Source organism: Podarcis pityusensis, assembly GCF_964106645.2.
Source record: "Podarcis pityusensis genome assembly, chromosome: 14".
Lineage (NCBI taxonomy): Eukaryota > Metazoa > Chordata > Lepidosauria > Squamata > Lacertidae > Podarcis > Podarcis pityusensis.
In genome coordinates, this window is record NC_138039.1 from 47,213,967 (window position 1) to 47,227,085 (window position 13,119).

The 13,119-nt window shown below is 47.1% G+C and overlaps 1 protein-coding gene across 1 annotated transcript in view; it reads left to right on the forward strand.

The window, feature by feature from the left end:
* UNC13C (unc-13 homolog C) overlaps positions 1 to 13,119 on the forward strand; it is a 138,725-nt gene that overhangs the window by 51,445 nt on the left and 74,161 nt on the right. Inside the window, exons 6-8 of the mRNA XM_080980617.1 lie at positions 1,467 to 1,538; positions 7,997 to 8,216; positions 10,065 to 10,292. Of these exons, the coding sequence (XP_080836743.1) occupies positions 1,467 to 1,538; positions 7,997 to 8,216; positions 10,065 to 10,292 (520 nt within the window). The remainder of the gene's footprint in view (positions 1 to 1,466; positions 1,539 to 7,996; positions 8,217 to 10,064; positions 10,293 to 13,119) is intronic.

Consider the following 13,119-nt stretch of genomic DNA (forward strand, 5'->3'; position numbering starts at 1 on the left):
GCAACTGGATCTGTCTGCCTGTTGTTCACCTTGGGATCAAGGCAGCAGGGCAGACTAGCAAGAGCAGGGTATGTTTTGGGGTTTTTTTGTTTTGTTTTTTTTAATATCCTTCAAGGCACCCCAGTGGCTCTGTTGAAGACCCTTCCTCTGGCCCAAATCCACTCCTTTTTGTAAGAGAGTTTCTGCAAGGGAACTGGCAGACAGATTGCGTCTCTCCCAGGACAACCTGTAGACCCTGTGGGTGGTGGGATTAATCCGCCTAACTCTGTGCTTGGCAGGGTAAAGTTTCTTCTTGATGCACCTTTCGTTTGAATCCTGCTGTTTTCAACACTCACAATTGCTCCTGGATTTAGATGTTTTAATGGAGCCAGAAGCAAGTTGTATATTATTTAAATTCAGCAAGTTGGCACCATTGCAGTTTTGCCTTGAAATTCAACTGACAAGGCTTAATACTTCAGTAAAGGGTTTGGGTTTTTTTCATCTTGGTCCTAGAGATTATACAGTGTTGGAAGAGATATTGTTGGGCAGGAGAAGTGCAAGGCAGAGGGGGTGAGCTGAAATATTCTCTGAGCAGTTAAAATGGGCGCAGGTCTGTTACCTCAGGCTTACCCTGCTCCCCACCCCCCTGAATGAGACTCCCCAAATACACACCTTCCTGCTTCATCCAGCCCTTCATCAGCCATGGTTGCCCATGTCAGTGACTCAGTGTGTGTGTGTGTGTGTGTGTGTGTGTGTGTGTGTGTTGTGTGTGTGTAATTTATGATTTTCAGTTTTATACATTTCAATAATTTTATAATCATTTTAATATTTCAAAACTCGACTTCCTTCCCCTTCTTTCTGTGGTTCCTTAAAATTATTTTTAATATTTTCTGCATATCAAAATTAACTTAATTTGCTCATTTATTCATCTACCTTAAATATTTACTCTTATAAAACTGCAGGTTATTACAATAATCCTGCCAATGTTCTTATCTGTTTACAGTTTGTTCATAAATATTCCATAAATCATTTCCATTCCTTTATAAAAAATTTGTTACCTTGATTTCTTATTTTTCCAGTAAGTATTGCCATTTCTGCATATTCCGCAAGATTTTGTCTCCATTCTTCTTTTGCTGGGACTTCTTCATCTTCCCACTTTTGCCGCTGTGGTCACATACATGAATAAATTTCTATACAGTTTGGGTAGTTCTGTCCCTATAATTCCCAAAGAAAAGCTTCTGTTTTACAAACGTTATTTTAAACATCTTTTACAATACATTGTATATCACTTCCCAGTAAGCTTTATCCTTATTACAAGACCACCACATATGATAAAAAGAACCTTCTTTACATTTCCAACACTTACCTGATTTAGCTTTATACATTTTTGCCAATTTACTTGGTAATACAATAGATACCATCGATCTATCATTTTTATATCATTTTCTGTAAATTTTATATCTTCTGTGTACTTCTGCCTTCCACAGACCCTTGCAACCCGGAAGTCTGGGATCTCGCTAGCCATGGTCATCCGGACGTCAATTGACAATGAGGAGATGGTAGGAGAGGGGGCTGTTTAACGTGTTTCTTCAAGGGGCGGGTTGGCTTCCTTTAAATGCGGGGGGGGGGGTATTCACCAAAGTATTTAACCCCTTCTGTTGGATGCTGTGATGTTTCTCCTGTCTACCCTTTATGAAAGTCATAGTCTTCCTGAAGTTGTCTCCTGTGTGATCATCTTGATTAATCGAGTTTTGCCAAGAGAACAAAGTGTCTCCTTCTCTTCTCTCAATTGTCTCCATGTCTGTTCTGGGAGGAAAGTCAAGCAAGAGATAGCAGGTGGCCAGCAGCTAAAGAACCTCCCCTGGGTGCATGTGAGGTCCACCCAGCTGTAAGAGGTCCATTCAGCATCTTCTCTCTCTGCCCCCAGTGCCAGTGGTCTAGGGCTGACCACATTTGTATAGCAAGCACTCAGTCAGATAAGGAGGTGGCTACTCCTAGCACATCCATCGACACACACACACGACAATGCTTCCCCTAAGAACAGAGCTTTCCAAGCTTTCCATGTCGGTGACACACTTTTTAGACATTTTGCAATACAGTAATTCAGTTTTTCTAGCAAACCAGAGGTTAAGCTAACCCCTTTCCAACCCCGGGAGGAGTGCAGGTAGCGTTCGCACAACTCACCTACCCACTGCAGCCGACACACTAACGCAACACACAATCTGCCTTAGAAGTTGGGCTGTGGCAGAGTGAAAATGAAAGCAGCATTTGGCTCTGGCAAATCATGGATTCCATAGCAGATCCCTTGCAACCAATGGCACATGTGGCTCACGCACATGGCTGGCTTCTAAATTGACTGCTCAGGAGGGGCACCTGAGGGCGGGGCTGTGCAAGCAGCTGAGGGGAAGCATCTGCTGGCTGTGTGCTGGAAGCCACACAGTGGCTCCGTGAGGAAGGTGAAGCACAACGTGAAACGAGGCCCTTCTGAGATCAGGAGCTGCCTGTCTCTCGACAGTGTGTGTCAGGACCAGAAATCCAGAAGCAGGCAATTGGGGAAAATGATGCCCAAAAGTGAAATTGTCCAAGAAATTCTGGTGCAGAGGAATAGGAGAGCCTGCCCTAACTTGCAGTTTGATTGCTTTCTATCTTTTTGGATAGCTTTTTGCTATGTTCTAAATATTTGTTGGTTTGTCCTCACAAGAAGGTTGAACTATGGCTGCCTTTGAAGATGGTTCAAGGCTGGATTAAGATGGGGAGGGGCTAGTGCAGTTCCCAAAATAAGACCCCCCCTCCCTTCCAAAAGGAATGCATTTACATATCTCAAAAACTTAACAAATGTATTATTAAATAAGTTTTATGGAGTACAAAAATATTCTCTGAGCATGTGCAGTTTCAAAACACAAACTAACAACATTTTAGTAACCTTAATAACCAGAAAATGCTCTGAGCATGTGCCATTTCTTATTTTAAACTCATTTTTTTTGCTCACATCTTAACTTGGGTCAGTCGTCAACACTCAGCCTAACGTACCTCACATGGCTGTTGTGAAGATGTAGAAGAAGGCATAAAATAGCTCCAAAAAGAGACTTCTATCCTAGACATCAAATTCTGCTTCCTTTAACCAGAGTAATTTATCTTTGTCCTATAAAGCCATGTGTTTTTCTGGATATACCACCCCTGAGAATTAGTGCAGCACCAAGGCTTCAGCCACCCTTACCTGAGCCTGTTTTACATATGCAGGTTTATTTAATTGAGTTATTTAATTTACATCTCACCCTTCCTTCAAGAAGGAGCCTATAGCAGCAAATGCAATTAAAATTTATAAAAACAGTTTTAAGTCTTCTAAAAAGCCGGTTAAAAACTACTAAAAAGCATAGTCCCCTGCTTGGACAGCTAATAATTTTAGGGTTGCCAGGAGCAGATCAGACAGCCAGAGGAGTTCATGTTTTTAGAGTTTCCCTTAAAGTTACAATGAGGGCAAAAGATTCACTTCAGTAGGGAAGGTATTCCACTTACAATGTCATATAGCCTGTTACATAGGTATATGTATATGCAGCCCCTAGAAAAAAAATTAAAAAATAAAAATGATTGTGTTTGCAAAGATTTGGGCCACGTCAAACTGAAATCCCCAATTCATCCGGTGTAAGTTTCAATAGCTGAGTTTCTGAGACCAGAAAGAAAAAGTAGAAGACATACCCCCCCCAAGATCTACCCCTCCCCAACCACCTGTAGAATGGAATCATAGAACTGTAGATTGGAGGGGTCTTCCCGTCCACACCGTGCAACGCAGAGCATCATTCTGATCCATGTTTGCTGGTGGTTTCTCCCCCCTCGCCCATTTATTTGCTGCCTCCCCCATTCTCTCTCCAAACTGACTTGCATAAGTGTGATCAGGAGCAAACCCCCCCCCCCCCCACCGCTTGGGCGTCTGGCTTATTGATTGCAGCCAGGCCTGAAATTCCTTGGCAAGAACTTCTATTGATTGTCCCTCTCTATCTAATTTTATTTGCTCTATACTTTCGTAAATAGAATATTCATTTCTTTTTTTAACTCAAGAAGACTTGGCTGCTTTCTCCCACTTAGCTTTACCTTGAAGGCTGAGCCCCTAGAACAGAAGTCAGCAAACTTTTTCAGCAGGGGGCCGGTCCACTGTCCCTCAGACCTTGTGGAGGGCCGGACTATATTTTGAAGGAAAAAAAGAGAACGAATTCCTATGCCCCACAAACAACCCAGAGATGCATTTTAAATAAAAGGGCACATTCTACTCATGTAAAAACACGCTGATTCCCAGACCATCCACGGGCCGGATTTAGAAGGCGATTGGGCCAGATATGTCCCCCTATCTATCCTAACAGAAAAGAGAAAGAAATTACAATATAAGAACAGTAAAACAATACAGCACAGAACAAAATGTTTCGTTAAGGAAGAACTTCATATATATGAGGATGAAGAATAAAGTTGGACATGACCTTGAATTCTTGGGTTCCAGTGATTGAAAATAAAGTCCAATGTCGGCTAAACTTATTTGGATCCTTATTTTTTTTGTATAATATGCACGTTCACTAAGAAATGCTCCATCCCAAGCTCTGTTAAGTCATTGTATGAGATCAATGCACTTTGAAGGTCTTTAGTCCTGTTTAGACAAACCTACCCAGATACTTAGAAAGCTGAGGTAATTTTTGTCTGCTTTCATATTTTAACTTTTGCACATTTTAAAGTAGAATTGTGATTTTTTTCCCCCTCGATTGTATTTTTAAAAAATCTTTTTGTAAACTGCTTCAAGGTGTGCTTATTTTCTTTTTCTTTTTGCAATTGAGCCGCCTGTAAATTGTATGAAATGAATAAATAACTAAAAAGCTGCTGCCCATGGTTGGGAGTGTGACATTACGTGGCAGCCATAGCCCTTGGATTAGATAGTTAACCAGAAATTTCTTCAGCAAATCCCCATAAAGCCTCGTAGCCTGGTCTGGATAGTCAGTAAAACAACCGAGAACCCCCTCTGTCAGTCGCACTAATCAGGTGCCAAGGTTTTCTTCACACATCAAATATTTTCCTGTCCCTGAATCTAAAGGCACAGAAACTCTTTGGGGACAATAGCTGTGTCTGGAACACAGTTCAATCTGAGTGTTTTCTCTGCCCTTGGAAATCCATCTCCGAGGCAAAAGTCATTTCTTTCTGATTTCTTTCCGCAGGGCCTGTAAGACAGAGTTGTCCCCCCTGGCCTTTGGCTTGGAATCAAATTGATCCCCTCCCCCTCTTCCTTTTTCCTTTTCCCTTTCTCCTTCTGTGATGGAACTCCTATTTGGGGACTTCCCTGGCTTTTTTCTGGCCCATGTAGGACCAGTCTGGATAGTTGGCCTTGGTGAAGACTTGACGTTTTCATCCCCAAAAAAGTTTTTTATTTGAGTTCCTACTGAAATGAGGCTGCATTTTAATGTTGTATTTTAATCTTGTTTTTAAGTTGTATTTCAGTCAATTGTTTTTATACCGGTGTTAGCCACCCTGAGCCCGGTCTTGGCTAGGGAGGGGAGGGTATAAATAAAAGTTAATAATAATAATAATAATAATAATAATAATAATAATTTGGAAATCATTTCTCGTGGCGCCTGTTCCTCCATACAACACAGGCCTGGCACTGGGCACTGTTTCTGCCAGGTAGCACCTGCCAACTCAAAAGACCTTTCCCTCCCTCCCTCCCCACTGAAGTCAGGAAGGGGGCAGGCAGAAGCCTACCCCCCACCCCCAGCAGCAGCAGCAGCAGCATATCAAACAGCTTCCTCTCCACCCCCAAAAGAAAATATTACAGGAATCCCACAACTGGGAATGCAGGAGATAAATGGTGGGAGTGTTAATGCTTTGTGTTTTTTGGTTTTTTTAAAAATTATTTATCTTGTCTTTTGTACTGTGAGCTGCGGCCCCAGGATCTCTTGATGAAGGGCGGTATATAATAATAATAATAATAATAATAATAATAATAATAGTAGTAGTAGTAGTAAAGCAGGGAGATTCATAAGCAGCAGCTGCCTGCTTGCTTGATCCTAGGAAGACGAGTGCAGTCGGCAGCCACTGATTCCAGGTTGCTGGAGTTTCCCCCAGTGCGTTTACTTGCTCATTTCCCCAGCGTTCTCCCCTTTGTCATCTGCCAGTGTGCCTTCACATTTCAGGCTATCAACATATTTAGTTATTCCTTTCCCAAACCTCCTGGAATGCAAAATTAAGCATTAGCTTGGAAACAATTTATGAGGGCCATTTACGTGATAGCTTTGCAATGCGTTAAGCACATTTCACCCTTTCTCTTTTGCAGGAGCCCAGGTGTTGCCTAGCCCTTTCTCGGTGTGCTGTGTGTGATAAAAAGCAATTGCTGCTCTCTTGCAATGCTCCCAGCTGATGCTTTTGTTTTCTCTACCAATCTCTTTGCCCCAGTTTGCATTTGGCAGCAATGGCTCTCTGGAGTGCTTTCCCCATATATATATATATTTCTATGGAGGTGTTTTCCTATGATGCTCCCAAGCTCCATCAGAGGTGGGCCGGATCAGCCCCCAAACTGCTCAAGTGCTGAGCATCCCTATAGTAGTGCCTTTTCTAGCTGACGTCAATGGGAAGCCAGTGCTGACTCAAACCTCCTTCTCAGGAAACCGTCCTAAGCAGACCGAAGGGTGCCATTAGGAGAGCCGGAGAAGGCAAGGCAGATGATCTGCTGCTCTGCAGGGGCCTTGTTTGTTAGCACTGGACTCGCTTTCAATGCTAATGAGACCATCTCTGGTGCTAATTAGTGGATTGTGTGAATCAGCACCCTGGAGATAGATGGGCAGGAGCAACACATCTGAACCCCTTCACATCTCAAGCGGGAGATTTTGCCTGTGACTTAGCATGTAGCCACTCAAGGCACAGCGTTCAGATCAGAGAGTTCCTTTGCCGTCACATCAGCAGAGACCGCTTTCCTTGGCCAGCAAGTGCCACAGTCCTTGAGACATGGTGGAGTCACTGGTCCAGGCCTGGGTCCTTCCGCAGGCGCTGGGTTTCACTGGGAGTGAAGTGAGCAAGAAAGGACCTCTTGCCAGCAGCTAGCTTTGCTTCCCTGCTCTCATGGCAAAGAGCCATGGCGTGGGCTGAGCAAGAGGCAAGAGCCTGTGTGTGGCAAATGAGTCAGGGGGCTGTGGAAGAAGGAACAGGAGGGGATGTCCGCCAGCCCCCTACCTAAGGAAGCCATTCTGGGGAGCTGATCCCCTGCCCCCAGGAGCCCACACAGGTGTCTCCTGAGCACCAGACATGCCAACGTGGCATAAGTGATGTGAGCCTGCAGTCTTTGTAATGGCTGCCTGATCACCATTCATTTCTCCTTCCAACTACATGTTTTTCTGCAACCATCTCCAAGATTGCAAGGAACCAGGGGCTGACTTCTAGGCTCAGGGGAAAAGAGTCTCCTGTGCTGTGAGAGAACAGCTTCCTGGTACTATTGTCTTTTTATAAATCTTCTCAGAAGGTACCTGTATAGATATAGGTATTTATTATTATTATTATTATTATTATTATTATTATTATTATTATTATATTTTGTGCCCCCTTGGCACAGTGTCCTGTGTGGGGAAGACCCCTGCGCTGCCCCCAGACACTGGGCAGCCCCAGCTCTCTCTGCAAAGACACGCCGATGCCTGACCAGCCCTTGTGGTGCTTTTGAGCACGTTCCTCTTCCAAGGGCCTCAGAGCAAGTCAGCAAGAGCACAGCTGATGAGAGCCTCCCGCACTGAGGCACGTGCTCTGCAACGCCTCAGCAAAAGCTTTGTGACAGGAGCTTGAACATGCATGAAAGAATGATTAGACCAGTGGTTCTCAGTTGGGGGTCTGCGGACCCCACCCAGGAGGTCTGTGGCACCATTCCCATAACCAAAGCTACTCCAGGGATCGAAATTTTCAAAAGTCGGGAGTCCATGGCTTGGCTTTTGTCTGCAATACTTAGCCAATTGGGAACTGTGAACCACTTTGTTGATGTGTCTGGATGTTTTTTGTGTTCCCTCAGAAAATGCACGTCTTCAAAAAAACCCTTCAGGCCCTCATCTACCCCATGTCCTCCACCACCCCACACTACTTTGAAGTGTGGACGGCCACCGCCCCCACCTACTGCTACGAGTGCGAGGGTCTCCTCTGGGGCATTGCCAGGCAGGGGATGAGGTGCACAGAGTGTGGGGTCAAGTGCCATGAGAAGTGCCAGGATCTCCTCAACGCGGACTGTTTGCAAAGTGAGTAGTCTGAGGGGCACCTGGTGTGGGCACAGCTCCTGCCCTTCTTAGTGCTGCTTGCCCCTCCCCCTTTGCGAGGGGGGCAGGGCAGGCCCACCTGAGGCAAACAGCAAAATGGTGCCCTCACCCCTCACCCCGCCTGGTAAGAAGATCTACACCAGGCATAGGCAAACTCAGCCCTCCAGATGTTTTGGGACTACAACTCCCATCATCATTAGGTAACAGGACCAGTGGTCAGGGATGATGGGAATTGTAGTCCCAAAACATCTGGAGGGCTGCATTTGCCTATGCCTGATCCACACCAAAAACAAGGGAAGAAGAGAGCGCTACATAGGGATCTGCTGTCCCTGTAGATCCTGCCACCCGCAGCGTTTGCCTCACCCTGCCTCATGAGTGTCCCAGCTCTGGGCCCTGGGCTCCTCCCGTGGGGCTGTTTGGGGTGGCAACAGAAGCCTGTTGGAGCAGCCCCAGCAGTTGCAAGGGAGAGTCTGCTTGGCACATTGCAAAGCCCAAGCAAACGTTTGGGCTGTTCAGACGACGACGACACCACTAATCTCACAGGGGCTCCAGGTGGCAGGATGGACAGTGAAGTGGCTGAGTGGAGGTGACATAGTATCTCTGGGCATGCAGGCACCCCTAACGCTGAATGGGTCTTGTGCTTCCCCCAACCCACCCTGAATTCTGGTCTCAGGGATCTCCCACCCCATTTGGGTTTCACTCAGTTGGGCACTGTCTGCATTTAGCTCCAGTTTCACTGGATAAAACTCTTCCTCCTCCTTTGCTTTTAAACTGAGCAGGTTTGCAGCCGGCTAAAGAGATTGCATGAGGCCCCTTGTCACCTCTCACCAAAAGCCATCCAGTGGCCCAGAGACCTCTCTCTTCCTCAGTCTCTCCTCTGTTGCCGCGCTGCTGCCACCTGATGCGCAGGCCCCCAGGAGTGTGGCTTGGCTGCCTCATGGCACAGAAACAAGGGAGGCTTGCTGGCTGCCCCTGTGTCATTTGTCAGCTTTCTACTTCGCCCCCTGTGACCTGCAGCCAAGCAGAAAAAGATGGGCTGGCCAGAAATGCCACCTTGACTTTCCTGCGGCCAGCATTGCCCTCTGTCCCTGATCAGTGCAGTTGGTCTCTTGCAGCCTATGCTAGGCTGATCCAGGCAGGGATGGGCTGCAAACGAGTCTCTCTAAAGCCCACCTACAAAGATTCCTGGTTGGGTGCTCTATTGTACTGTGACACCCCTACCCCCTTGGCAGTTTATCTCTGTGATCCACTAGGAATCCCATTATTTTGCAAAGATCCAGAAAACTCAGAATATTGGCATCCCTGGCTTTGCTTCAGGGCAGGAAAAACCATCATTTTGGGGGATCAGCATCTGTGCCAGACTTCGGGCTTCCATTTCGATGTCTTTCTGGAAGCCCCTCCAGGCATGAACTGACGTCACAACATCCGTGCATGCCAGCACCAAGGGGCCTCTCTGTGTGCTGTGGTGTACGTGCGCCACACATGGAACCAGATGTCCCTGGTGGAAGGAAGGGGACTTCATCCATGCTGTGCAGGACACACAGAAAACTTTGGGGAAAGCAAGAGGAGGGTCAGCTTTCGCCAACCTGGTGCCCTCCAGCTGTTGTGGACTACAATGCCCTTCATCCCTAGTCCAGGTTGTCCAAACAGCTGGAGGGCATCAGGTTGGCAAAGGCGTCAATGAAAGACCCGTCTGGCCAGGCCCTTCTGTGTCATCAAGGGCATCTGTTTTCCAGATTCCAGCAGCGTCACCATCTTCTCATAGAAGGTGACCCAATATTACATAGTGCATTGTTAAATGTTGCTAATGTCATTGTTATGTCACCTTAGGGGCAGCGGAGAAGAGTTCAAAGCACGGTGCTGAGGATAAGACCCAGAATATTATTACAGCAATGAAGGAGCAAATGAAGATCAGGGAGCGAAACAGGCCAGAAGTTTTTGAACTGATCCAGGAAATGTTCCAGATCCCCAAGGAGGACTTTGTACAGCACACCAAGGCAGCCAAACAGAGCGTCCTGGATGGGACATCCAAGTGGTCAGCCAAGATCACCATCACAGGTGAGAGGATTCCGCCTTTTCAGCTGGAGAACACTCTGGCCAAAGCTCCCTTTTCCCTTCCAGCCCAGGTGGTTACAAAATGGCATTTACAGAATACAAACAGAAAGAGGGTCTCTGGTGTGTGATTGTTTCTCTGGGTGTGCCAAGTGGAAAGATAGCGTACACACTGATCTCACGAGGTGGTCCATGCCGCCTGCAAGCTGGTGCAGAGCAGTTTGCCACCTTGAAACCCCCCAGTGGGGTGAGGACTGCAAGCAATTCCCATTTACACTTTGAATGCCAAACTTTTTGCATAACCAGTCTGCAGGGGGTAGTCAAAGTAGCCCATAACTACATCTCCTCTGTTGCGTGCTTCCTTGATTTCATTCATCTTCGTGGAGATGATAGCACATCCCCAGTACCTTAAAAAAAATTAATTTTCAAGAAACAGAATATAAGCATAACATTATCATCCCTAGTACTAAACTTCACTTGGGGCTTGGTATCACCACCCACAATGATTTTGCCAGAGAAGCCTGTCTCTTTGGGGATTTCTAGGTTGCTGGACTCAATGCCCTATTTGATGCACAGAGCAGCATCACCTACAATAGTCCTTCCTATAGATCTGGTCAAGGCAGCAGTTGTTGCAGATGACTTGAGATGTCCTCAATGCAGCCTAGGAGAAGAGTTTGTCCAGTAGCCATAACAACTGGGTGATCCACAGGGCTTATAAAAGCCTTGGTTCATGATACTGTGTTGGTGCTGGCCAAATGTCTTGCTCTGCTTTCCTTTGGACCACATCAGCAAGGCTGAGAGAGAGATCTTGTTGTCTGGGCTGCCCAGGACCTCCATAAACACTGCCCAGGTTTGAGCCCTGGGGAGGTCACTTCATTGCTGCTAACACAGCAGTTTGACTTCACCCATCCATCTGTCTCGAGAGACTGTGGAAAGCACCTCCATGGGTGGTCCAAAAGAGATCAGAGCAAGATGTTTGGCACCAGATTGGCTGCAGGAGTTGCCTGGAGGAGACATCACAGGCACCATCCTGTAATACGGTTTAAAGCAGAGAGAATCCCAGCAGGTTGGTTTGAGAAGCCACACACCCTCCCTTCCCCAAGATCAGCAGACTTGCTTCTGAATGGACCCAGCCTGGGGGGGGGGGGGTGCACAGGTCTGCTGCTGAGTCAGATTGCGGGGGCAGGGAATGGGACAGGACGGGACAGGGACACAGCATTCTGATCCCATCATTTCTCTGATGAGGCAGTTAATGAGCTGGGTTGTCCCTACTAGTGGCAGTTCAAAAACGTTAACTAAATGCTCCTGTCTTGATGCTTTAAATCACGTGGATCCAACTTACAGAGCAAATATTTGTGGATGGTCAGAGGGGGGCTGAGGGGAGGGAGTGTGGCGCATCCCAGTTGGCTTTCAAGCCGACGGAGAGACTCACACAGTTATGAATTGCGATGGAGGAGTCAACTGACAAGTGTTTGTATTTATAGCAGCATAAACACACATTAGCGATGATAAATCCTGACATCTGTTTTCTTGGCAAAAGGCAGCTACAGGGAAGCTGGCTGTCTCTGTAAGTGGAGGTTGCAGCCGGGACACCAAGCTCTGCAAGAGGGAATGGCTCAGGAAATAGGCTCCTGGGGTCTGAAGGCAGCTCTCGGGGTGGAGGGGGGCATTGGAACAAGCATCTTGTTCCAAAGTAATACCTGGACATTTCTCCTGGGAGATGTTTCTTGCTCTGGGGGAGAGGACAGCTTACCTTATGGGAGAAGGAGCGGAGCACAATGGGTCAGTGTCATGGCTTGGAAGGTGCAAGGAAACACCTGGAAGACCACCTGCTATTGGTAATCTTTGCGTTGCACAGAACTCTGTGTGCTCTCGGAGCTGAGATGGCACAACTCTTTTTGGGCGAGACCAGAGCAGAGTCCAACTTGCATGACTGAGAGGAGGCTAAGTTTGTTTTCTCCATTCAAAGGCCTCGCAGCCTGGTTCTCACATTGTCTCTCTGCATTATTTGTCCTTTTTTTTTATAATGGTGTTGTTTGTTTTTAACACCTGCTTGAGTGGTGTTTTTCCCCCTGCATGGATAATCCCCGTGTAGGACAAAAAAACTGCTTGTCCTTCGGTCACCGTGTCTAAAAACTAAGCCTTTGGAAGAGGCAGCCAGCTCCTCCACAGAGCCGCCAGGATGTCAGCCAAAGGGAGGTGCCAGGAGAGAGACGCCCCTATAACCTCATGCTGGCATTTCTTGCAATGCTTACTGATAACTGGGAATAGAGCCAGGCCACCTGAGCTCATTGCTGACTGTGGAAGGGTAGCCAACCTTCGCCCTGATCCAGCTGTTGGAAAGCAACTCTTTCTACATTCCAGAGAATCTGGAACTATTAGGAACACAGGAAGGTGTCCTCTACTGAGTCAGGCCATGGAGCCATACTGCTCAGTCTTGTCTACACTGACTGGCAGCCAGTGGTCTCCAGGGTCTCCAGCTGGGGCAGGGGAATAGCTAGGGTCTGGTTAGGTTGGTCCTTGCCAAGTGCGCAAGCCCAGGGGACACAAAGACACGCTGCTCTACTCTGGCTCAGAGTACTGGGGGGCTCCTCCTATATCTAAGAACACTGGAAGTGACCTCATTCTGACTTAGCCCATTGGTCCACCTAGCGCCATCACCTTTGAGCTGGAGATTCTGAGAACTGGACCTGGGACCTTCCATGTGTTCTTCTGCCCAGCACCAGCCCTTTAACCCCCTTTTTGCAGGGGGGTGGGGACACTGGTCACAATGCCGTTGGCCAGGCCTAGTTTTATCAACTTGCGTCGTCCACCTCTCTCTCCCTCTCTCTCT